Source organism: Amia ocellicauda, chromosome 2 (assembly GCF_036373705.1).
Source record: "Amia ocellicauda isolate fAmiCal2 chromosome 2, fAmiCal2.hap1, whole genome shotgun sequence".
Classification (NCBI taxonomy): Eukaryota; Metazoa; Chordata; class Actinopteri; order Amiiformes; family Amiidae; genus Amia; species Amia ocellicauda.
Window position 1 is genome coordinate 8,653,420 of NC_089851.1, and position 27,410 is coordinate 8,680,829.

At 38.7% G+C, this 27,410-nt stretch overlaps 1 protein-coding gene across 4 annotated transcripts in view; it reads left to right on the top strand.

The window, feature by feature from the left end:
• Positions 1 to 27,410, top strand: part of pard3aa (par-3 family cell polarity regulator alpha, a) — a 353,698-nt gene that overhangs the window by 197,139 nt on the left and 129,149 nt on the right. For 3 of the 4 annotated variants that reach the window (XM_066717599.1, XM_066717607.1, XM_066717623.1), the window contains exons 11-15: positions 1 to 53; positions 4,608 to 4,646; positions 11,545 to 11,598; positions 20,336 to 20,524; positions 20,637 to 20,807. The exon at positions 1 to 53 is cut by the window's left edge and continues 76 nt beyond it. In XM_066717599.1, the coding sequence (XP_066573696.1) occupies positions 1 to 53; positions 4,608 to 4,646; positions 11,545 to 11,598; positions 20,336 to 20,524; positions 20,637 to 20,807 (506 nt within the window). The remainder of the gene's footprint in view (positions 54 to 4,607; positions 4,647 to 11,544; positions 11,599 to 20,335; positions 20,525 to 20,636; positions 20,808 to 27,410) is intronic. The other variant, XM_066717616.1, reaches the window with a different exon arrangement.

Genomic DNA, 27,410 nt, shown 5'->3' on the forward strand with positions numbered 1-27,410 from the left:
CCGTGGGTCTCGTGGTCCTCCGGCAAGAAGATGCTTTTCTTCCCCGGGAAGTGGTGAGTCCCAGCCCTCAGTGCTCTCATCTCCACTGGTGTGTGACTTGAGGGATGTCTTGCTTGTATTCACTGAGATGAAACCCTCCTAATGCCAGGGCTTTTCTAAACTGGCATGTCTCGATTTTGAATACACGGATTCAGGGCATGCCACGCCTGTAACTATAAGAACTATAAGGGAAAACAGACTTTCCTTGAGGAAGAGGCAGAGACTTTCTACTGTTTTTTTGCAGGAAATGTTATTTTTGTCTGATGAGTAAGTTGGCATTCTAAGCCATTTCCCTCTGGTATTGTTTATATCAATTAACATTCATGATTATCCATAAACCTGTGAATATTCAAATGCGTAAACCAGCACTTTAAAATTACTTCAGGTGTCTTTTTAAAGACTTATTCAGTCCTTCTCCCATTGGACTTTGAAACAATAGTACATCATTATTAAAGCTGCACTTGAGTGAATTCCCTGGTCTTCGACAGATGGCCAGGGGAATGCCCCATCATTTGTCAGACACCTTTGGCTGACAACACACAGATTATCTGAATACCAGTCTCTGACAAATGGTGCAAGCTTTGTCTTTACTTCTTTCATTCCAATGTTTTAAATCACTATTCAGGAGGGAAAATCTCTAGCAATTATCATATGGCCATATTCCAGACTGCCCAGATGCCCACCTATATTTTGAACAGGGGTGGGGAAGTGGTTTTTAAAAAGTAATTAATGTGCTTGAACAAAAGTATATTTGAATTGAAAAATACTTTGTAACAGTGTAACTAATTAAAGATACAATACATTCCTTTCCCAGAGTAACAAGAAAGGTTAGCACACACAACACTAAAAGATATGTAGACCCACTGGAGTCCCTGTGGAGATATTGGAAAGTGCGTTACTGGCAGACGTGGGGGTGGGGGATTTGTATTCCCTATCTTGTATGTCATGTCCTAACTTCTGTTTTCCTTCTTCCACTGCCAGAAATAGTAGTTTCCCATGTAAATCACAAACACACAGTTTCAAACACCTAGTCTGCTTACTTCCTGCTTTCACACGACATCAAATAAGAACATTCCTTAACTCGCAATGTTGAGCTCCATCCTGCACATCTCGCTCAGTGCTAGGAGAAAGGCCCTTTGTTTTTCATGGGGTATTTTTTGTATATAAATGTATTGAATACCAGCTACAGAGTTTTGCAAACTGTTGCTACAGTTACACATGACTGATGTATGCAGTTACAATCAGGTAACTTCAACCTGCCCAGCTCACTTCTGAACATATAATCATGTTTTCTGCAGCGCATAGCCCAATTATTTTCATTACAACCGAGAGAAATAAGCAGTGGAAGTTGGCTCAGTGTGTGCGGCACTGACTAATTTGAAATGAACAGGAAATTTCTATGTTAGGTCAGTCTGCCATCTCACCCATTGCACCAGAAGGCACAGACACCAGCTGCTGGGAGAGTTATGGTCTAGTGAGTGAAAGCAGCCCGGACAGGAAGTGCCAGAGGAACAAATCAAATGCTTTTGGAATGCAGAGGCAGAAATGAGGAAATAACAAAATACTAAGCTGATGGAATCTCTTGTTGCATATACAACAATTCATTGGAAATAAAAAAACATATGGAATTAAATAGCTCCTTCTGAAAGTGTGTGGGGAGGTACTTTGTCCTTCACACTTTATTACTATTTCACTGGCCAACTTGTAATCACCAATACATATTTAGGTTAAATTCCTTAATTAAAAAATTGTAAATACACAAAAACAAATACATTTAATGAATTTGTAATCCGCATGTTATATAATTAAAGATTCAATTCGTGCAATTGTGAAGATATAATAGTATACTGTTTATAGTTACAGTATGTGCTTGTATTAACTAGTAAAGTTTTTTAAAAAACAAACCTTTAAAATTCAGCAATAGAAAAGTTTGATATTCTCCATTGTTATTGTTTTTCTGACTCCTTCAGTGTTCATGACTGAGGACTGTAGAACGCAAAGCTTCATTACTCTTGTTGTCATATTAACATACATGCATGTTTCTTTCAGTGCCGACGTAAGAATTAAAGGATCTCGATAATCCATATGAGGGTGTTCATCAAAATCAGATTACAGGGGCATTGATCTGACAGTGATGGTTATTGCAAATAAAGTACGGCAGGGATTGGGATATAAAGCACAGACACCAAAGCGTTATTGCCTAGCTGTCATACTCCGCAAGTTTTGCCATTGCTATTAGTGCATTATAGGGGTTTATTCGCAACGGCAGCTTTAGATCAAAACATGAATGACACTATACATTATAAAAGATTTGCTGCTGTCACAAACAGGAAGAATTATATTCTAGAGCTGTGCTGCCAGCAATAAATCAGAATGGGGGGATTAATTTATCTGTATGTGGTTCATATATGACTTTTAGCATTCGTTTTCATATTTGGATGATTTCCACTCCACTGGTGTGATAATTCTTAAAATAGTTTCTTCACAAGGTATTATTCAGGTGTTGTTAAAAAGTTGAGAGACAAGGCATTCATTTCTATATTGCTATCATATGGATAGAATTGAGTAAACACACTTACCTGTATATCGAGCTAAATCAGATTTTTCTGTCTCATAGAAGATTGCACTTTGTTTTTTCATTTAAATGTAATTATATACCAGAGACTTACATGCTTTTCTCAGTTATGTCTGGGGAGTAAAATACATTGTGAAAGCACAGTCAAAGATGATGTAACCTAACAGATCCAGTAACGTATTTGTACTGGTGTGAGAAGTAACCATTCACTCTCCTCCACTAAGAAAATGTTTGAGGTGTAACTCATTTCTGAAGAGATTCACACATTTAAATCAGTGAGGCAGTGCCCTTCACCTTCCTCAATCTATATTTAAACTGCCGTGAATGTGCAGCCCAGAGTAATAACCCAGGTGACAAGTGAAGTGAGTTATAGCAGAGTTAGATTAGTCCCTGTGGGACACGACTCTGTGACATAGAACTGCCTCCGTTTATCAGCTTCACCTCCTTAAAAAAAATAAAACAAATCAGGGTTAAAGTGTTCAGGATGGAATGACTAGAGAAAACAAAATATTGGTGCCAAGTAATCAGGTCACAAGAAAGAGCATTAGCATGGTATGTGTCTGTGGGTGGGTGTATTTTCATTTTGATCTCAATTTTTGGATAACCCTAAAGATAACGACATGATCAATCTCTATATAATTTTGACAGTTCCTTAATCTTTGTTCCTCATGAGATGGATTTGCATCAGCATGGTAGTTTACTCCTCTATTTTACATTGTTAAACTAATGTTCTATAATTTAATGGAAATAAGTACCTTTCCATCTTTGGAAAAACACAAAGGAGCATCTGCACAACAGTTATTTTCCAGAACGATTTAGTTCACCACACACTACATTGTATTTTTCTTACTACTAGATGTGTATATATACACACTCACTCGTGTGTGTGTGTGTGTGTGTGTGTGTGTGTATATATATATATATATATATATATATATATATATATATATATACACACTCAAAACTGAGAAGACTTTATGTATGTCTGCTCTGAAGGCCTTGTTTCAAATGTGAATTTGCCAAAGTAAAATGAGAGAACACTCACCTTTTTTTTAAGGCCTATTGTTATTATTTTTATCTGCCAAAAGAAACCGTATCTGTCATTGTCACTGTCAGGGTGGAATGAGTGGAGGCTAAGAGGGAGAAAGATGAGAGAGGAATCCCACATGACTATGGAGCAGAAATAATGAATAAAAAGAATCGAGGGGAGAGATATGACCTACACTTAATGAAACCTCACCAGCGTGGGGATAAGGGACCCCTCTGGAGCCTGTGAATAATTCATAGCTTCAGAGGTAATTACTGTAATGGTAATAATAGTAGCTATAGGAACCACACCGTGAATATGTGTGTGTATATGTGTCTGTATATGTACATATGTTTTGTTTTTGTTCAGAAACCACCCTGTTTGCGTTTCCAAATTTGTGCAAACCAACAGCCAACGTTCGCCCTGTCACTGAGCTGTAATGTATTGTCATATTTACCTTGTCAGTGTGAGAGCCGGCGCTCTGTGGCCGAGCGCTGCCAGCTGCCTGGAAGCCCAGTGAGCTAAGCCAAGGATGGAGAATACATTTCACGTTCCTATGGGACATAAATAACTCGAAGTTCTGGTTTGCTGACCATGCCAGCTAAAAATGAATAACTACTGTGCCTGCCTCAAAAGATGTATCGGTGATGATGTATAATAAGAACTGCCATTTTTACATGTTCTTTGGAGCTACACCCAAGACTCAAGTCAAGGGAGGCTTGTAACCACTTACATCTGGCCCTCAGAAGTGTAACTAAAAATGCCTGCCGTTCTCTTCTGATAACCGGAGTTACACTGCTCTGTGTGTTTCTTTTTTTGCATGCGTGTGTATAATTTCCATACCATGTGTACTCCCTGTTTTTGTCACATCTATATGGATGTACAGGCTGGGTTGAAAGCTTGCACTGTATTTTATTTTATTTTTGTTTTGTTTTATTATTATTTTGTTATTTCCACCTCTTCTAGAACGCAGAGCCCATTCAGATGCAGAGTCCCAGAGATTTGGTAAGAGACTTGTTCCCGTGCATCCCACCCTTAAAATGAGTACTTAGAAATGGCAACACGTCCCGTGAAACTTGTGACTTCCTATCACTAAATGAGATTTTTTATTTTTTAATGGAACGTATTAAAAGAAAAAAGAAAAAAATAGATTTTTAAATTAAAAAGACTTTGCAGTCAGGTAACCTCTTTCCCCACTAAAGGACTGTGCAGTTTTTTAATTGCCTAGCCTCGGCATGCTTTAATAGATATTTACAAAAGTAACTCATTTTGTACATGCTCCGCAATCTACTTAACACAATAGTGTTTATTGCAATTCTTTTTGCATTATTTTCAATTCCCATTTACATCCCCATGAGCATTATGACAAATGGTTTAGTTTATACATTAGTGGTTTAAATTTATATTTTTATTACAATTTAATTTCAATCCCTTCAGGATGTTTTTTTTTTGTATCCATTTCTTACAATTTCATGCAATAATGATCCAGAACTACTGGCTGACCACGTGACCAGCTTCTGTTTATCAACATCCTCCAATATTCAGGATCTCAGGCTTTGAACTCTAATATGATTTTGTTTGTTTGCTGTTGTGGAAGACTGCCTGTAGAGTGAATGTGATGTGCAAGAGTTAATTGTATTTTTTTTTTTTTAGGTTTTCTGTTACAGTTTATAGTCTATTATATTGCAATTTAAAGTTTGCAACATTCACCAAATGCCTACACAACAGATATAATTAACAAAATAATTACATTCTAATGAAAATGTCTACACAGTCCCCCCCTTCTTAATCAGATTAAATTAAAATATATTGCAGTCTCCACCCACCCCCTTTAAATATATATACATATATATATATATATATATATATATATATATATATGTATGTATGAAAGAGCTAAGCTACACCAGTAATGCTCAAGTGGTAGAGGATATCACTTATACCATCCAAAATGGGAGAATAAAATAGTTATTTAAAGAACTGATTGTAGAACTATCATTGCAAACAACATTAACATGAAACCATTTTCGGTAAACTTATGCTTAATAAACTGAAAGGAAAATATTTGCTTTTTGAAAACAGTATAATAAGGTGTATATATTGTTAGGACATATATAATATACACAGTGAGGGGGAAAAAAGTATTTGATCCCCTGCTGATTTTGTACATTTGCCCACTGACAAAGAAATGATCAGTCTATAATTTTAATGGTAGGTGTATTTTAACAGTGAGAGACAGAATTACAACAAACAAATCCAGAAAAACGCATTTCAAAAAAGTTATAAATTGATTTGCATGTTAATGAGGGAAATAAGTATTTGACCCCTTCGACTTAGTACTTGGTGGCAAAACCCTTGTTGGCAATCACAGAGGTCAGACGTTTCTTGATTTTGTCCCACACCTCTTTGCAGATCCTCTCCAAGTCATTAAGGTTTCAAGGCTGACGTTTGGCAACTCGAACCTTCAGCTCCCTCCACAGATTTTCTATGGGATTAAGGTCTGGAGACTGGCTAGGCCACTCCAGGACCTTAATGTGCTTCTTCTTGAGCCACTCCTTTGTTGCCTTGGCTGTGTGTTTTGGGTCATAGTCATGCTGGAATACCCATCCACGACCCATTTTCAATGCCCTGGCTGAGGGAAGGAGGTTCTCACCCAAGATTTGACGGTACATGGCCCAGTCCATCGTCCCTTTGATGCGGTGCAGTTGTCCTGTCCTCTTAGCAGAAAAACACCCCCAAAGCATAATGTTTCCACCTCCATGTTTGACGGTGGGGATGGTGTTCTTGGGATCATTCCTCCTCCTCCAAACACGGCGAGTTGAGTTGATGCCAAAGAGCTCGATTTTGGTCTCATCTGACCACAACACTTTCATCCAGTTCTCCTCTGAATCATTCAGATGTTCATTGGCAAACTTCAGACGGGCCTGTACATGTGCTTTCTTGAGCAGGGGGACCTTGCGGGCGCTGCAGGATGTCAGTCCTTCACGGCATAGTGTGTTACCAATTGTTTTCTTGGTGACTATGGTCCCAGCTGCCTTGAGATCATTAACAAGATCCACACGTGTAGTTCTGGGCTGATTCCTCACTGTTCTCATGATCATTGAAACTCCACGAGGTGAGATCTTGCATGGAGCCCCAGACCGAGGGAGACTGACAGTTATTTTGTGTTTCTTCCATTTGCGAATAATCGCACCAACTGTTGTCACCTTCTCACCAAGCTGCTTGGCGATGGTCTTGTAGCCCATTACAGCCTTGTGTAGGTCTACAATCTTGTCCCTGACATCCTTGGACAGCTCTTTGGTCTTGGCCATGGTGGAGAGTTTGGAATCTGATTGATTGATTGCTTCTGTGGACAGGTGTCTTTTATACAGGTAACGAGCTGAGATTAGGAGCACTCCCTTTAAGAGAGTGCTCCTAATCTCAGCTCATTACCTTTATAAAAGACACCTGGGAGCCAGAAATCTTGCTGATTGATAGGGGATCAAATACTTATTTCCAGGGTTCTAAATTAACTTTTTTGATCACCAGCCAATGTGGCTGGTAACTTTTCAAAGTTACCAGCCAATCAGAATTTCCACTAGCCAAATTTTTTTCTGGTGAAAATAAAGAGAAATTATGAGTGCCACTGAATGCATTTGATCATTTTATTAACATTGTTGGCATGAAAAACACAACAAAATATACACAAAGTGCAAACATTTCATTTCAAGTTTGGGATATATCTATCATTTAATTCACATGTCTTCAGAGCTCTTCTTCTTCAGAGGTGCCATCAGAATCTGAGCCACCCTCTGTTCCTTTTGTTCCATGTTTGCGCACAAAGTCAGGCCTGCGTGTGCGCAAACTGTCAGCATGCCAGATGTCAATGGCTTTGGTTGGATCAAAGTCTTTGATGTCAGTAACTACACCATTGTTTACTCCTGTCATTACAGATGCTCCATTTGTGGTGATTGCCATTAGCTTGTTCTTCCAATCAGTGCTGACACCACTTTCCATATACTGCACACTGTTTCAGCTATATTTGTAGCATCTGGCATTGAGACAGCTTTTACCCCAACAAAATCAACTTTGATCTTCCCCTCACTGGCACTGCTGACGTAGACCATTTCTTCTTCCATCACTGCACAGTCAAGGGATCCATCTGACATGACCGAGATGAACTTGCCATCTGATAATCTTGCCCTCATCTTTCTTCTCTCATCCTCTGCTATGTAGTGTATGAACTCTTTTGCCTGGTAGTCATTTGTTTATGTCTCTCCTATCTTCAAGACTTTCTTTCTGTACACCCTGAAATTATTTTTTGTGTAAATGAAGCCACTGTTAGCGGCTACAACACAGTACGTTTCAGTGAGATTTTTTTTTTAAACCCCCAAACGTAAAGTTTCATCTGTTTCTATGGAAGCACCCTGAATCGTATTAAATGCACTGTTTCTAAAAAATGTAAATAGTAACGTTAATTCACTTACTCGCACATCCATGCAAAGTCGGTGAAAGGCCTGCCCTTTTTTCCGATGGCGTGGGCATTTCGAAAAAGTAGCTGCATCTTCTCCAACTCAGACGTCTTCAATAAAGCGAGGCTTCTCTCAGCAAGGCTCTCTTCAATACGACCTGTCGTGGCAGTTTTAATGCTAAGGCTCTCCTGATGACTTCGGGGACTCTCATGGTCCTTTACTGCCTCGACTTTAAAATTATTAGTTCCCACCACGAAATTGTTCGTTTTGTTTTTTTCTTTCGCGTAGATGCGGCAATCCTGACAAAACATGACAACATTTTCATGATCAAACACAAGCCATTCACGACCCGTCAGCCATTTGGCATTACATTTTCTTTTCTTCGTTTCTCTGTCTTCATCCCCTGGCTCGTTCCTCTTCTCGCCCCCAGTAGTCTGTCCCAACCACTGCCGCATTTAGTTTAATCTTAACTTTTTACTTTACTTTACTAGCTAACTCCCTCCTCTTTCAGTCTATGCTCCCTGCTCTGGCTCCGTTCGCTCTTATTCTTCCTCGTGTTTTCTGGTGGACGCTCCGTTCGTTTCTATTGTTTCTCGTGCTGGTTTCACTGCAAACTGCGCGCAGCCAAGGGGCGTATGAAACGTCATCACGTAGCATTACGGCACAGTGTTCATGGGAAATGTAGGAAGTACTGCCTGAAGGATAAATTACCGAGAACAGAGACTTTTGTATCCTGCATGTAATGCCTCATGCATCACCGGCCAAACTGGCTAGTACGTTTTTATTAACACCCGCCAAAATGAATTTTAACCCGCATTTGGCGGGTTGGCGGGTGTTAATTTAGAACCCTGCTTATTTCCCTCATTAACATGCAAATCAATTGATAACTTTTTTGAAATGCGTTTTCCTGGATTTTTTTGTTATTCTGTCTCTCACTGTTAAAATGCACCTACCATTAAAATTATAGACTGATCATTTCTTTGTCAGTGGGCAAACGTACAAAATCAGCAGGGGATCAAATACTTTTTTCCCTCACTGTATATATATATATATATATATATATATATATATATATATATATATATGTGTTTGTGTGTGTATGTGTATACATATATATATGCATATATGTGTGTGTGTGTGTATGTATGTATATGTTTAAGTATTAACATAGCATGTAATATATTTGTTCAACATTGCATTCACTCCTGTCAGTCAGTGTTGTGAAGTATGCACACAGTCCTGTTCTCTTCATGTCCTACATCCCTGAGCCTTTTTAAGTTTTCTCATGTGATGCATAACCATTTTATTTGTGTCGGTTTGGGCCGTTACACTCCAAGAGCAATGGATTCAGGAAGGAGCACCAACTCTATTTCATAACACATTTTGATTATGGATTGAAGTCACATGCTGGTTATACAGCTTCTCGTATGAAAACGATTTTTAAATGTGCTTGTGAACATTGTTACAAGCTACCCATAAAGTCACATCCTGAAAGTGTTTTCGAAACTAAGCTTTTACTCTTACTCTTATTCATGTATTAATCAGTATCACATTGTCGGAATGTTAATGATTGTTTCTGGGACGGCACCATGTTTTTGAATGAGATACTCTCACTCCTGCTTTGCAAGACTGCCCTGTGTCTAGAAATGTAAAAGGCTCCTAAGCATCCATTTTAAAATGTAGTTTTAACAGTTGTTTTAATGTAGTTTTATACATCACTCACCTTATAGCTCACTGTAACCTTTGAGATTTACACACGCGTCTGCAACAATATGCATGTATACTGCTTAAGTTGATTGATCATTATTATTTTTTATTTATAGTATCATGGCTTCATACATTTGGGTTTACACCAATGTTAATCATTTACAAGGAAAATGCAGTAGTTTCAGCACATTGTCATGTATTTATAAGATTGTATGCAGGCTTTTGATAACTTGTATATTTTTTGTGATATGAAATGTGATATTCCCTAGTGACATAGTTCTGTCAGTGGTATATCATCATAGCAGAATGTCTAATTAAATAGCATCATTTGTCCTTTGCATGATTGCCATATCCCTTTTGTATTGTGTTTTTTTTTTTCTACAATTACTTTCGTTAACCCTGATAGTGTCGTGTATTACTGTAGTACTGAAGTGTATACAAGCTAAAGTAACCGAAACACTTTTACTTCACAGTGCCAGGAATAATTGTGCTGTTGTGGTATATTTATTGCTGAAGTTATATCTAGGTTGTTATAGTTCCATTAAGAATATACTTTTACTTGCAGCTGTCAGACCCTGAATATCTTAATTGTCCAATTAATTTGAGCTTCAATATTTTCTGACAGCAGGATTTTTGGTTCCTATCTGGAAAATGAGTAGTCCAATGCTGAATACTATTGGTTATAATTACAGCTGGCAAGTCATTTAATTTAGGTCCCAGCAATGTTCATTTAGCTGTTGATAGTAATGTGTTCATATTATAAAAATTGTGATATTTTGAAGCTCCTTGTAAAATTAACAAATCCATCATAGAAACATGATGCAGCAAACCACAGTTCTCCTAAGTAATCCTTTTTTCTCTATCCAGAATAAAGCAAAGTGCTTAAAATGAAAACAATGAGTTTGGACCACAACAAAAGACACACAAAATCTAAACCTAAGTAATCACAGGATTATACTCTTTTCTAAGTCTTTCACTGGACCTTTTAAGTTCATTCCCCTTATTATGATCACAATTATTCACAACAGATGCTATCTTTTGTTAATAAAACAGTTTTAATTAATTTTCCCAAATAGCTCAAACAAATTCTGTTTTGTATTGTGATGCCAACAGAACCATAACATCTCATTGACTTTCTGGAATGAAAACCTTTTAGTCCATTAGCCTTCTACAACCAATGGGGAATTTAGCTAACAGATGGATAGTTGGATATGTAAGGGAAAGGTTAAAGAAAAGAAAATAAAAAATAAAAGCTTTTTGTTCACAAACATTGCCTCACCAGGTGCATTGTGCAAGTGAGGCAAAGAAAGCAATGCTGGCTTAAAGAAGACTTTTCTGGGAAAAATCCAGCAGACTAAGCTGATTGAAAAATGTATTCAAGAATAATTTCCTGGAGGATCATGCATCTAATACTGCTGGCCTAATAAACAACCGAATAGTTTATATATTTTCAACTGACCATACTAAAGTAGTTCCGGCATTTTCCCAAAGGAGCTCTGGTCAGGGACTGCCCAATGGGATTTTAGGTTGAATAGCCCAGACCAGTGCTAACTGAGGTCAGTAAACCCAGCCAATAAATTTATTATTATTAGCCTTTATGGCAGTGGGGGGAAACATAGACAGGTGTAGAAAAGGCAAAACCGGTAATATTAGTTTATAGCAGGGTATGCCGGACACTAACTTTGAAACTGTTTGTCGTTTGTTTGTTGCTCTGTCGAGGTTTAACTGTTTGAATATTCCCATAGCGGCGGGCAGTGAGGGACCCAATGGCGGCTGGCGACGCGCACTGGCTGCTGGAGGTAAATCACACAGTCCTGTCGTCTTCTCCCACAACTTCCCCACCGCTGGAGTGTATTGGCTGATTCCCTGTCATGACTTTTTACTCTTTGATTGAGAAAATGTATTGATTTATCTTAGCAGTGATCTCACCGTACTGGCACAAACATGTCGAATTATTCGATTTTAGAATTATTTAGTCTAAAAACAAATACATAAATTAAATAAAAGCTGTTGATGAACGTACATGAAAACAATTAAATCTCCCTTGATTATAATTCAATCACTTCCTGATTCAAGCATTTTTTTTTGATGAAACATCCTGCATGTTGGCATTGATAAACCTTATTAGATTTGATTAGGGCAGTGGTTTGGAAATGAGCTTGGCTGATTGATAGGTCAAATAACAGAAGCCTTCCCACAGGGTCTCAAGTCTAATGAGGAAAAAATACGAGAATCTTTTATTATCGATTCTCACTGGACAGACTGAAGTTATTTGTTCAAGTCTTATTATAAGTATTCTTTCTGCATTGCAAAGGTGGGTGACAGGCGTGTCTTTTACTGAGATGGTTAATTGTAAGAAAATTAAGGAAATATATGGTTTAGTCTTGGTCTTAAACCATATATGTGGATCTAGGCCGGGTGTAGGAATTCAAAGTTAATGTTTCTGCACTGTATATTTGCCACCGGAGTTAGAGTTCTAGCTGCAGTTTCTGAAGTATTGTGAGTCTATTTGCAGAACCAGTAAATTTCACTTGCAAGTGTGAGGAGGCAATTTCCTTGAACACATGCAGACTAGTGGTTTTGTTTTTGTGTGGCTTGTTTTGTTTTGCCTGCAGCATGTTGCATAAAACGTACATTCTTCTATTTATGAAACACCTATTTCAGCAACTATGAATAAATTAGCATGTTTTTTGAAAGCTTAATAATTGAATCAGTGTGTATTTTTAGTCTCCCTCCTTAATTGTGTACTTTTAATTATGTGTTCCTCTCTGCTTACAGGGTTACTTTTCATATTCACAGAGTTGATAAGTGAATAAATACAGGGTCAGCAGGGAACAAAAAAAAACTTCAAACAATGTGTCAAAACAAACTTTAGGGATTGAATCCTTGCCTAACTCACTTTGTTAGGTTATTCACAGCCATTTATAAAACTATGTAAAGGCTAATTGAAAGAAAAAACATTTTAATATGAATATGCTACTCAGTAAAACCTGTATTTAAACCTCTATCTATGGAGGTCTGATTGAAGAAGCCACTCTTAAAGATCTGCAATTTAGTGTCTTGATTCTACAGTCAGTCCACATTTGCGCCAGCATTTTTGGGAATGTTTCCAATAAAATGGATCTAATTCTTAAACACTAAGAGCAAAGTTATTCAAAGTCAACTACACGAGTGAAAAAGACTACAGTGTTAAAACAAAATATGATTAGGTGACCCCTGCAGTATCACATGACAACTATTGCCAGTTGTTTCATTACAAACAATTAGGAATTTGCCACACAAACCTGAACTCCACACCAGCCGATTGGTTGTGTGTGTCCCTTCAAGGTCAGGGCACTGAAGCAGGTGGTCTTGGGAGATGTTGTGGGACCGTCCCACTGCTGGGCACTGCCTTGACAAAAAAGTTGGAGGTTCTCAGAGCAACATGTCAGTGTTTGTTGAACAACATTGCTTGTTTGTATTGGGCTTGTGCTCTAGTTCTGGGTGACTGTAGCATATTGGGGAGAGTAAATACACTGCTGGGGGGGTGGTTGCTCCCTTTCATTCATTATAGCAGGCAAATTGTTATTATTTTTGGTGCTCTGTTCTGCTGGCATATCTGACATCCCTGATTTCTGAGTGTCATTGAGTCTGTTTAATGTTCATTCAACAATATTATCCACTTATTGGTTTTCTTTATACTCCAGTGTCACTTCTGTGTGATTAGATGATTACACTTATTGTGTCTTTAAAGTCTCCAACACACATGCAGCAATCATAGTGACAATTGAAGTTCTGAAGCAAAGAAATGATAATTAAACTAATGCTGGAAATGCTCTAGCAGACAATGAAATGTTACTTTATGCAATTTGAAGCTGCCACCTGTTTCTAGTTAGCATATTTTAACAGCTGGTATTTTAATTATACTTATTTGGCAAAGAAACGTACATTGAAAAATATACATGGAGTTGTGGCTAGGTGTCATTCAGAATATACATGTAGCTCATAATATAATGGGAAAATGGGAGGATACTAATGGTCCCCACCCCACCCCAAATACCTGGTGCTCCATTTCAATGCTTTATTTATGTAGGCTACAGAAATTACATTATTATTCGTTGCTCAATGCACCTGTCGCAATTTCCTTGTTGAGCTAAATCACCAGTCATGCTCTCTTAGTCCTGGCAGTTAAATCTCTCTGAGCTCCAGAGAAAGAAAGCTAGATTAAGCTGAATCTATCAAAGCCAATATATGTATTTTTCTACCTAAACCAAGATGAGACCCAGTCCACTGGATTTTGTACAAAACCAAGCCCCTGTGGCATGTCTGTTAGCTCAAACCTTACACCTTTAATTGCACTGAATCTGCATCAGCCAGAAGTATTTAATATTCAGACTTGATCGTTGGTTGTTGGAAAGAAACCGAGTAAAGAAATTCATGTACAATGTTTATCATTCATGGGCTTTTTAGCAATTACATCCTTGAGTGATTTCTTTTAGGCTTTTAAATTCATTTTAAATGACCTTTATGTCACCAAATTCCTGCTTGTATGGAATACTTTAAAATGTTGCTAATTGTTTCAGGCATCATGTATAGAAAAAATCATAGGGGGTTTGATTTTCTTCTCATGTCTATCTAGGCATGAATACAAAACACTTGCACACTGTTTTGAACCATCACTGTTTCTCCAGTAGCTCCATGAGATTTTTTGTTTTCCTTTTCTCCTATGAAGTTAGTATAATTTCACCTCTGTCTAGAAACAACAGGCAAATTAGTGCTTGAACACAGTTTAATTATTAATCAATTACTCAAGCAATTAATTCAACTCAAATCTCAGGATCTCACAACCTTAATTTGAAGCAGTGTTAGTCAGTTATTGGTTTAGATCAATTGTATCAGTTAAGCTGTACTGGTTTATCTATGATATGACTGATTCAGCCTAGAGGCAAGGGTACAGATTCCAGTTGATTGAACTGAGACTAAGACAGTCTAAACCTTTGATTTGAAACTCTGGAGTTTAATTAACAATATGTATGAAAACAAAACATCACTTAATTGCATTGTTTCAAACTAATGATTTGAATACTTACAATTACAACTATATAACACAATGACTGATTTACAGTTTGTTTCTTTTGACAAACACAAAGCATCATACTGCTAGCAGCATTTTTTTAATGACTTTATGGTGCCTAATATACTAATATATGTATATTTCATACATTTCAGTTTTTAAAACTAAAAAGGGTTTTTATATTCCACAAAAACTATAATGATTACCTTTTAGGAACTGAACTTTTCCCTTATTGTGTTTGACATGTACCTTATTGCCTTTGTGTTGTACATTTGTCTTGTACATTGTCCTTTGACACTAATAATGTGGAATTCCCTGCATCCAGTCTTGAAAAGGAGGGAATCTGGTACAAGATACCCAGCCACAGATTTGAAGCAGATTTAATGGAATCCATCAAGAAATATAGGAGTTTGGCAGATTGGCAAGACTAGACTGAGCCAAATGATCTTCTCTCAAGATCTTCTCTATAAGACCTTTCTTATGTTCTTATGTTATGATTGCTGGGTGATTTCAGTAGATGCTCGGGGCAAGCAGGGAAAGGTCCCTGTTTGCTTTGCTTGAAAAGGGCTTCCAGATCTAGGAAAGAAAAAATATGTTCCTGACGCAGCAAGCAACATTTTAGAAAACTGATAGAGATTTTACAAAAAGAAAGGCTGGGATATTACCTGAGTTCCTGCCACAGTGATTTGAGAATGATTTGCATGAATATAACTGAGATAGGAAGCTGCTGTGAAGCCTGAGATGGTGCAAAGCTTTGATGAATGAGTTTGCCACGTGAGTTTTGATCTTGAAAATCAAATCATATTCTCTTCACAATTATATGCGTGAAAAATAGACATCCATTTTAGACATAACTTTGTTTACTGATATACTTTTTGCATAATTTCAACTTGGCTGCATTTTGATGAATATTATACAAGATCATTTACTAATATAATACTTAAATTACCCCCCACAAAAGTATATGGTTTCTTTAGGGTAGGGGTGGGGAACGTCCGCCCTCCGGGCCTTATACGGCCCCTGAGGCGGTTTGCTCGGGCCCTAGAGTCCATTTGAAAAAGCGCTGAGCTTATGTAATAAACATCTCTACTGCGTTTTAACTGCATAAACACGAAAATAAATAAGTTATAAACACATTTACCTAGAATAGCCAGAATCGAGTTATTTTCACTGGTCATTAAAATACATAATAACTCAAATATAACCCATAATCCTGCCTGCCCTTTACAATAGAGTCAGTCTGGCGCTCCAGTGGTGATCTCTACCTGTCTACAGTCTTTCATGTGCTTGAGAAACACACGCATTGTACAGCATTACAGGTGTTTTCTTACAACTGTAGTCAGATTGAGCTGATGCAGTGATTACCCGCAAATAAACATGGATTGGAAACGGAGACTGAAGAGAGCTCGTTTTGGACATGCGTGTATATGAACATGACTGATTCAGGGGCATCAGTGATACTGGCAATGACAGATCATTAGTGGGTTTGTGCCAGTGCTGTGAACACACTGCGAGTGAAACGCTAGGTCCAAATGTCACCGAGTGCTTTTACTCTACTGATCAATACGCGATCGTTGCTGCACATAGTACAGAGTGCAATAGCGCAGCACATTCAAAATAATGATTCATGGACATTATCAGCGGAGGAGCATTTATTGCGATGCTATATATTCGTGGAGTAAAAGTGTTCACCTGGAGAGGGCTGTCAAAATGCAGTGTGAGGGACGAGCTCATGCAGGGAAAGTGCAGGGAAAGTGCAGAAACGTGCCCTGTGTGAACTGTACCAACTGTCAGGTATGCAGGCTAAATATATAGGAAATAGTATATTGAAATACACTGATTTTATTCACTGTAGCTTTGTATATTGGAAACAAAGTTTACAAAGTGTTGAAAATGTTTACTTTAGTGTACAATTATGTGAATACATTTGTGAACACTTGAATGGCCCTTGATAGGAAAAAGGTTCCCCACCCCTGCTTTAGGGTCTGGCTTAAGAGGGTTGTTCAATAATGCATTATCACCTCATAACTACAAACAAAGCAGCTCAAGTACGATGCACGAACCATTAGATAAGACAAATATTCTCACAATTGGCTACACAGCTCCATGTCAACCTTTGATAACCTGGTCACTACTATTTTATATTTTACAGACTCCTGTGAGATTCCTTTTGTGTGTAACTTTGTTGTGAATATATTAAGATCGTATATTTATTGATGAGAGTTCTTGTAATGCACAACTAGTGGATATGCAGTACTGTGCAAAAGTTTTAGGCAGGTGTGAAAAAATGTAAGAATGTTTTAAAAAATAGACATGTTAATAGATTATATTTATCAATTAACTAAATGCAAAAAATCTAAATCAAATCCAAAGTTGGTGTGACCACCCTTTGCCTTCAAAACAGCATCAATTCTTCTAGGTTCACTTGCACAAAGTCAGGGATCTTGTAGGCATATAGTCAGGTGTCTGATTAAACAATTATACCAAACAGGTGCTAATGATCCTCAATTCAATATGTAGGTTGAAACACAATCATCAACTGAAACAGAAACAGCTGTGTAGGTGGAATAAAACTGGGGGAGGAACAGCCAAACTCAGCTAACAAGGTGAGGCTGCTGAAGACGGTTTACTGTCAAAAGTCAGACACCATGGCAAGACTGAGCACAGCAACAAGACACAAGGTAGTTATACTGCATCAGCAAGGTCCCTCCCAGGCAGACATTTCAAGGCAGACAGGGGTTTCCAGATGTGCTGTCCAAGCTCTTTTGAAGAAGCACAAAGAAACGGGCAACGTTGAGGACCGTAAACGCAGTGGTCGGCCAAGGAAACTTACTGCAGCAGATGAAAGACACATCATGCTTACTTCCCTTCGCAGTCGGAAGATGTCCAGAAGTGCCATCAGCTCAGAATTGGCAGAAAACAGTGGGACCCTGGTACACCCATCTACTGTACGGAGAAGTCTGGTCAGAAGTGGCCTTCATGGAAGACTTGCGGCTAAAAAGTCATACCTCCGATGTGGCAACAAGGCCAAGCGACTCAAATATGCACGAAAACAGGAACTGGGGTGCAGAAAAATGGCAGCAGGTGCTCTGGACTGATGAGTCAAAATTTGAAATATTTGGCTGTAGCAGAAGGCAGTTTGTTCGCTGAAGGGGTGGGGAGCGATACACGAATGAGTGTCTGCAGGCAACAGTGAAGCATGGTGGAGGTTTCTTGCAAGTTTGGGGCTGCATTTCTGCAAATGGAGTTTGTTGGTCAGAATGAATGGTCTCCTCAATGCTGAGAAGTACAGGCAGATACTTATCCATCATGCAATACCATCAGGGAGGCATCTGATTGCCCCCAAATTTATTCTGCAGCATGACAACGACCCCAAACATACAGCGACAGTCATTAAGTACTATCTTCAGCGTAAAGAAGAACAAGGAGTCCTGTAAGTGATGGTATGGCCCCCACAGAGCCCTGATCTCAACATCATCGAGTCTGTCTGGGATTACATGAAGAGAGAAGCAGCTGAGGCTGCCTAAATCCACAGAAGAGCTGTGGTTAGTTTTCCAGCATGTTTGGGCCAACCTACCTGCCGAGTTCCTTCAAAAACTGTGTGCAAGTGTACCTAGAAGAACTTATGCTGTTTTGAAAGCAAAGGGTGGTCACACCAAATATGGATTTGATGTAGATTTTTCTTCTGTTCACTCACTTTGCATTTAGTTAATTGATAAATATAATCTATTAACATGTCTATTTTTGAAAACATTCTTACATTACAGCATTTTTCACACCTGCCTAAAACTTTTGCACAGTACTGTATATCAATTTGTTTAGTTTGTGAAGTAAATATTAACATGCAAAAGCAAACAATGTCCTTTTTAGTGTTTTCTTTTGTGTTTTTTTTTTTTTTTTTTTAGAAAAGTATTTACATTGCAGAACTATGTTCTTCTCACAAATAGCTTAATGTTGCTGTGAACACAATGGCAGTATAAAAACATCAATCAAAATATCAGTTCAGTGTGTAGGTCTAACACACTATTAAAAATGATCAGATGTCAGAATAATTCATTGCAAGTACAGATGTAAAAAACTATTTGAAATGAGTCCAATGCTTAGCTGAGCTGCTGCATCAGACTGGCAGCAGAATATATGGGTATTCAGTTCAATCAGTCAGGGTGAAGTGGATGAAATCCTGTTTATTTAAAACTCTCTTGCCATTCTGCGTTTTGAACAAAAGGTCTTATGGTATCCTAAACTGTAAGGTAGACTGCATTATGTCTTAGTTTGAGAAGCTGCTTAAGAATGTCATGTATAGGGGTATACTCTTTTGAGGAAGAATACCTTAGAACAGCACTCCATTCCATCGAACTAGGTCATCAATTACTTAAGTCTTATCGTTTTACAGCTACCAACGCTAAGCATCTGCGTTTTGTATGCCTTTTGAGGGTTGAGGTGTTTTATATCTGTGTATGTGTTAACTGACTTAAATCAATGAAATGGAGAAGAAAAGGTCTGACATTTGGTGTACATTTGGGTTGACTGCTGTTGTATGCAGCCCATTTTCATAGACTGTAGGCACCATTCTAGTATTTTAAAACAGCTGAAATATGCAGGTTTCACTGCTCTTTCTCACAAACACATAGTTATTTGTAATGCGAGTATAATTTCCATTATTTTTCTTAAAAAAAAAAAAAAGTGCAAAATAATGTAATAGTTTTATTATTATGTATGTATGTATGTATTAATGTATTGCACTATTAGATTATATTTGTAAGTAAAAATTACCTTTAGATTTTTATAGTAGGACCATCCCAGTCATGCTCAAACCACAGTGATAAAACATTTTAAGGAGGAGGGTTGATTTGCTACAAAATAATTGTATATTCTGCTGTGTCCATTATACCATTACAAAAGCTGTGATGTTGCTGATGCTTTTTCCCACCAATACTAATCTTCTCTTGTTTCTGAAAGCAAGAAAAGGAGCACTTTCAAACGACAGGAGCTGGCTAGTGATGGATTTTGTTTTAATGCATATCCTTTTAAAATTCCATTCCTATAAACACAAGCGGCAAAGAATAAACTTTTGACACATCTGCTTGATTTAATGTTTTTCAGACGAAGTAGTTTAATCTCCTTTTAGTTGCACATGCCTGTTGTCTGACAGGAGCGACAGTGTACAATGTTCGAGCAAGCAAAACCCCGTTTGTTTTTTGTTTTTTAACCTTTATTTCTTCACAAATTGTTACTTCAAAGAAGCTTTAGAAAATAAACCTATTGAAAGTGCTTGGAATCCAAGGTGCATGTGGCGTATTTTAAAGCGGTATTGTAGAAATGTCAAAAGCTAGCATTGGTGGTTGATTCCTAAATTGTTACCTAGTGTAAAAACGAGCTTATAACAATACAAACAAAATCTTAACGGTCCAGAAAACACTGTGAAATACAACATCAGGAAAATGTGGGATGACAGGTCCTTTGTCTTTTTCTCGCTCCCGTAGAAAACTGAAGAGGAGGACCTCGTTCTGACACCTGATGGAACCAGAGAGTTTTTGACTTTCGAGATCCCTTTGAATGACTCGGGCTCTGCTGGCCTGGGGGTCAGTGTCAAAGGCAACCGGTCAAAGGAGAACCATGCGGACCTAGGCATCTTCGTCAAGTCCATTATTAATGGAGGAGCCGCATGCAAGGTGAATAAAGCAGGCCTTTCTGCCTTTGATAATTTTTTACAATGTAACCGAATAAATGCATATATTTTGTGTATGGTGTGCATATATGTAATATCCTGCTTTGTTTTAATAGGATGGAAGGCTTCGGGTCAATGACCAGCTCATAGCAGTGAATGGGGAGTCATTGTTGGGAAAGACCAACCAAGATGCCATGGAGACGCTGCGAAAGTCGATGTCTACGGAGGGCAACAAGCGAGGGATGATACAGCTGATAGTTGCCAGGAGAGTTGCAAAGCGCAATGAGGTAATGAGAGATTATTGAATATGGTATTTACTAATTGGATGCCTAATAATGAGGCTGACTAATTGGTTGACTCCACTTTGGAAGCATGGATACATATTTCTCAGTAGGGATTGTGTCTCTGTTGCTTGCTCAGAGCCTTGGCCAGGTTTTGTCTGATGGAAAGGGACTGTGGGTCTTCAAAGCGCCTGGCTGTGCTGCATATTAACTGTAGCTCAGTGCTTTGATTGCCATGGGCACTCAGGATAGAACTACAAAGTCTGTCAAAGTGGGAGCTGTAGGAGATTTGCAACACCCTGCAATGTAAATGCTCATCTTCTAGATCTATAAAGATTAGTTTTGGCATTTCAACAGTTGGCATGTTTGGAATGATCAGTTGATAACGGTAACAGGGAGTTAAAAATCAATGGCAGCCTATTGATAGGCAGAGCGAATGGCAACACGCAGGCAGGGAAGTTTGAAGTTAAAAGTGAATTAAACCAGGTGCTCCTTATCAGTAGATTGCAGAGGTGAGAGGATCAAAATTAATTCTTCTGCTCAACTGTCTTCATAGATAGATGCTTGCTTCGTGAAATATCAACTGTTTTTTTCTTCTGCTCCAGAATGTTCTTTATATCGCATATTTTTACAGCGATCCTATCATTTTCATAATAATCCAAAGTAGCTCCAGCAGCTGAATACATCAAGTTATTGAAAGTAACTTTTATTGTAGTGAAAGACAATATTGGATAAAACATTAATGTCAGTGTGCTTGAAATGTGTTATTATGTTGCCTCTTACCACACAGGAAAAGTTTGTGGTTGCAATTTATTCTTGTTGTTGTTATGGTGTCATTTATCAGACACCTTTATCCAGTTCAAGAATTACTACACCTAACTCTTTTACAAGTAAACCACAGAATAGTCATTTTGTATTACACAATTTTAAGAAACAATATAGATTTTCATTATATTACACTGCAGATGTACATACTTCTTTTGGCATATAAAACAATTAAGCTATAGATGTCCTGTGACATGTTTTTTTTTTCCAAATGCACATTTTCTTAAAAGAAAGATAACAAGTGACAAGTAATTTGTGGATGCATTTAGTTTGCTGTCTATTCACAAAAAAAAAGCCATGCTATAGATTATCAGTTGCTCTTGAAAGTGTTTTAAGTGATTTCCGATCGTGTCTTATTAATTGCCGTCTAGCAATGATTGATACAGCAGCTAGACAGCAACTCTCTCCTGGATCACATATTGAGCTCAGTTTCCAGCCCTGCTCTTTCTCTCCTCTGAGACTGAGGTTGAAGTCAGCCTTAGGACTGCCAGGCCAGAGGTCAGCCTATTCTGTCCATCACAGAGTTCTCAGGGCAAATAAGTTGTGATGGCCTTTGTACATAGAGAAACAGTCACCCCTTGAGGAAGTGGATTTGCCAACAGACAAAACTATAGAAGAAATATCCCACTGTTTTCTTGCACTGTAGGAAGTATGACATAAAAAAAAAATCAGTTTTGTACTCTTCAGTTTGGACCAAGAAGAAAACTATACAATTTATCCCTCATGTTACGAACAACTTACTCATCTGACTGACTGACTGTCACAATCCTAATCAATACCCATAGCAAACCTAAGGATAAACCCTGCTCCACAATGACAGTTGTGTATACATGATGGTGTACTGTGCAATGACTGTAACCTAACATCATCAGTAAAAGTAAAAAGAAGCAACACAATCACAATACACAACTTTAAAGCATGGCAGATATAAAAAACAGAAAACCCACATCACAACTTTGAAATCCTTGCTGTAGCAAAGTCAACACATTAATACAAACAAGGCAAAATCCAAAGAAAAAAGGGAATCTGAAAGGCTTGTCAAAGAAACCATCTACCTTAGCATGGCAGACAAGCCAATGAATAAAACACATTCATCCTGAGAATTAGGTGGCAAAGCTTTAGGGGCTGGAGGCGTGGATGAGTGACAGGAGAGAAACACAGGATGCTCTGTATCTGTCCTTGGGATCTTTGATTTTCTTTGCCTGGCCCGATCTGAGCTGCTCGAGGCCCTTCAAACACTTTCTGTGGCCTGCGATTCGCTGTGTAGCCTTGGGCATGTCAAACTCGTGTGTTTAAGAATAGACTGGAAAACATGTATTTCATTCCAAGGTCCTGTTCCCCTCCTGCGCTAATTCTAAACAGCACGGTGTGACTTTTCTCAAATAAGTTCAGAAAATAGGAGCCTGGTGTGTTTTCATTGTAAAAGCTTGACAGAAAGCATTCGCTTATTCAGGCTGTTCTTCTTGGCTTTCTTTCTCCTTTTCTTTTTTTAATTCCCCAAATACTTCAATAAATAATGCATGTTACTTCGCGCTATAAGAAATCATTATAACCCTTGCCTGCAGATCTGTGAATAACTTCTGAGAAACGGATAACGCACGTTTGGATTGACACCCTTGTTTGTAGAGCGTATATAGGAGTCGAATGAGAGAAACTGAATTGCCCTCCAATAGTTAACACCTTGTAAATTACCTTAACATCTGTAATGATAGTATATCTCACACCATAACACATAACATATTGTCACCCCCCACCATGTTGTAGGATAGTAATTGAAATGTAATACTTCTGTAAATGTTTTTTCATGAATGTAAAAGATGGGCAGTTAGTATAACACCACCTATCCCCCAACATACAAGCATACAAACAAATACAATATCTAAAATATTATTGCTCAAATATGATATAAGATTGTACTTCATTAATAATCCATCTCAGAGACTCTCAGCAGTTTCCACTTGGTCTAGTTCAGCTCACATAATTCTTTACACCAGCGTGCTGTTCTTTCAGTGAAATACTTCTGGGTTGATTTCATTAGTTTAGCTGGTAAAATTGGTATCACCCATCAAATCGACATACATATTGTTACAAAAATCATAAGCCACACCTAAGCTTACATTTTTATTCGTACACAAATTAATTTCTCTGATTACTCACGTCAGTATAGGAGTACTAATTGTGAATGCTCGATTTAATTGCAGGCAGACTTCTCTTTAGTTAGGGCATTGTTCTTCCTTGAGATCCAAAGAGATTTACTTGTTTGATGAGGTATTCAGTTGCAAAGCAATCAGTTAAGTTAATCAATTCTCCTGCACACGTTTTCTTCAATGACCGTCCATGTCAATACAGTGTATTTATATTCCTCAAGGCAGTGTGCTCATTTTGTTAAAGATCCCCTTCGATTGAGCGGGTGTGGTTACAGTCCTTTGATGTTATACTCGGTGTGTCAGCCAGTTACTCTTCCGTTTTCGATCTTCTTTCTCTGCTCTCACTCACTCTCTTACTCTAACACCCTGAAATATTCGTGGCTTGAGTCTTGCTACATTTTTTCATACATTGGGCAATAGCCAGTTGATCACTTGAACTCTATTTTTCTAGTTTTGATTACTCACTATTCATTACATTATTATATGCTATTCATAACATATTTATTACAGTGGCTAATGCAGAAGAGTAGAATAGTGCCTTAAGTATTGTGAGCAACCTTACTATTTGTTATTTTGAGCACCGAAGCACACTGACAGACACTCAAGCTTTATAAAGACTTCCCACAATGCTGCAATCATCAGTATTCCTTATTAGCAGTCCTAATATAATACTTTCCTGGCTGTTTTGAACCCATGGAGGAAAGGAAGGTTGTTTTGTGTTTTTCTCCACCACACAGAACAACAACAAACAAATTTATTCTTTTTTAGGGCTGCGTGTGGTGCCAAAGTTTTTGCTGTGATCTAAAATTCATCATATCTCCTTTTGATTAAAGCCAAACTGAGGGTTTTGTTCGACTGTCAACCCTTTGCTGATCACAGACGTCTCCTGGGAACTCCACCGTCAAGAGATTCCAGTTTGAAAGCAATTGCAACTTTGTTTTATGATGCAGCATCTTTTTCTTTTTTTTTTGTCTCCATACGCACTTGCACACTTAAATCTGATTTCAGTTATGAAGTGATTCCCATAAAAAAACACCATTATACACCGATCAGCCATAACATTATGACCTCCTGCCTAATATTGTTTAGGTCCCCCTTTTGCCGCCAAAACAGCCCTGATCCGTCGAGGCATGGACTCCACTAGACCTCTGAAGGTGTGCTGTGGTATCTGGCACCAAGACGTTGGTAGCAGATCCTTTAAGTCCTGCAAGTTGCGAGGTGGGGCCTCCATGGATCGGACTTGTTTGTCCATCACATCCCACAGATGCTCGATTGGATTGAGATCTGGGGAATTTGGAGGCCAAGTCAACACCTTGAACTCGTTGTTGTGTTCCTCAAACCATTCCTGAACCATTTTTGCTTTGTGGCAGGGTGCATTATCCTGCTGAAAGAGGCCAGCAGGATCCATGAAAGGGTCCATGAAAGGGTGTACATGGTCTGCAACAGTGCTTAGGTAGGTGGTATGTGTCAAATTAATATCCACATGAATGGCAGGACCCAAGGTTTCCCAGCAGAACATTGCCCATAGCATCACACTGCCTCCACCGGCTTACCTTCTTCCCATAGTGCATCCTGGTGCCATGCGTTCTCCAGGTAAGCGATGCACATGCACCCGGCCATCCACGTGATGTAAAAGAAAACGTGATTCATCAGACCAGGCCACCTTCTTCCATTGCTCCGTGGTCCAGTTCTGATGCTCACATGTCCATTGTAGGCGCTTTCGGCAGTGGACAGGGGTCAGCATGGCACCCTGACTGGTCTGCGGCTACGCAGCCCCATACGCAACAAACTGCGATGCACTGTGTGTTCTGACACCTTTCTATCAGAACCAGCATTCACTATTACAGCAATTTGAGCTACAGTAGCTCATCTGTTGGATCGGACCACACGGGCCAGCCTTTGCTCCCCACGTGCATCAATGAGCCTTGGCCGCCCATGACCCTGTCGCCGGTTCACCGCTTTTCCTTCCTTGGACCACTTTTCATAGGTACTGACCACTGCAGACCGGGAACACCCCACAAGAGCTGCAGTTCTGGAGATGCTCTGACCCAGTGGTCTAGCCATCACAATTTGGCCCTTGTCAAAGTCGCTCAGATCCCTGCGCTTGCCCATTTTTCCTGCTTCTAACATATCAACTTTGAGGACAAAATGTTCACTTGCTGCCTAATATATCCCACCCACTGACAGGTGCCATGATAATGAGATTATCAGTGTTATTCACTTCACCTGTCAGTGGTCAAAATGTTATGGTTGATCATTGTAGAAATCATGTTTTGGGTCAGAAATGTTCCGGGTTTCACTTGAGATGGGCGAGTTGGAATTTGACAAATCCTTCAATTCACTACTGACATGCCTTTGTATCCATGGGTCTGTCTCACTGACATGCTTTACAAAACCAGAAACATATCATTAACTACATTGCATGTGTGTACAGTCTGTTAGAGAGAAGCAGAGCATCATGGTTGCAAATTTGTGAACAGAAACGTAGATCTTAAGAGGTGCTTTTTTTGTCCTGTCCACGTCCTACAGATTTACTTTTTATACCTCAATCCTCATTCTGTCCAGTGTGGGAATTTATAGTTAACTAAATGAGAACAACCACCACCACAGTGACTGGTGTGGATTTACACCCAAAGATACTTTCTGGAGAGTTTTCAAATACAGATGAAACCTAACTGTTATGCACTGTAGTTTCTATACTGTGAAATATGTGTCGCCCTGTCTACAAAATGTATACACACACCCTACATCACAATTAGATTTAAAATATCATCCAGTTAACCGCTGATGCTGTAAGCCGGGTGTAAGAGATCTTGCGGTCGCCCTGTCGTTGCCAGGTGAACACAGTGGCTGACGTCTCCAGCTCGCTGCCGTATCCTTCCTGTGGAGCGGGGGATTGTGGGCTTGCATGCCTGCAGTGCCTGTTAGAGGAGAAACTGAAGTCGCCTGGGGGGGAATAGTGGGAAAGTTAATGTTATGGAAGCTGGTGGCAATTTATGCCTGCTGTTTCCACAAGCGCCAGCGTATTTCAACACAGAGGACAATTTAGCAAAGACTGTCCTCTTTTAAAGAAAACAACAAATACTGATTGGTGTTTACTGATTTAAGCAGCTCTCGTCTTTGTAGATTGTTTAACTATTAGATCTGGTATGTGAGACTGATGAAGAAAATAAGGTGCTGCTTTGAGATGCAACTATTCCACTATTTAATGGTTCATTCCTTATTTATTCCTTTAGTTATGATGTGATACCCTTCAGTTATATGTATACATGAGAATCCCAGCATGAATTTGCCTGCCTCAGGAATTTGATTTTGAATTCTGATGTTGAATGAAAAACAACAAAAAAATAGCATTGTCCCTATCAGAAATGTCGGTAGTGAATGTTTGGAAAGGTTGATAGAATGTAACCAGGAAAACAAAATGTCAGTACTCTAGATCGAATCTTGGTCACTGGATAAAAGGAAATGTCTGGATTGCCACGTTGCCTGCACAGAGATGGCCTACGGAAGAAAGTGTTAATCGATTGCTCCTTGAGAGAGTTATCAATCATGCTGCCTAGTAAATCATGTTTTTATGAGTATTGACCTAGGAAGCGACAGAAGCCCATTCTCATGAACTTAATTTATTTACAGAAAA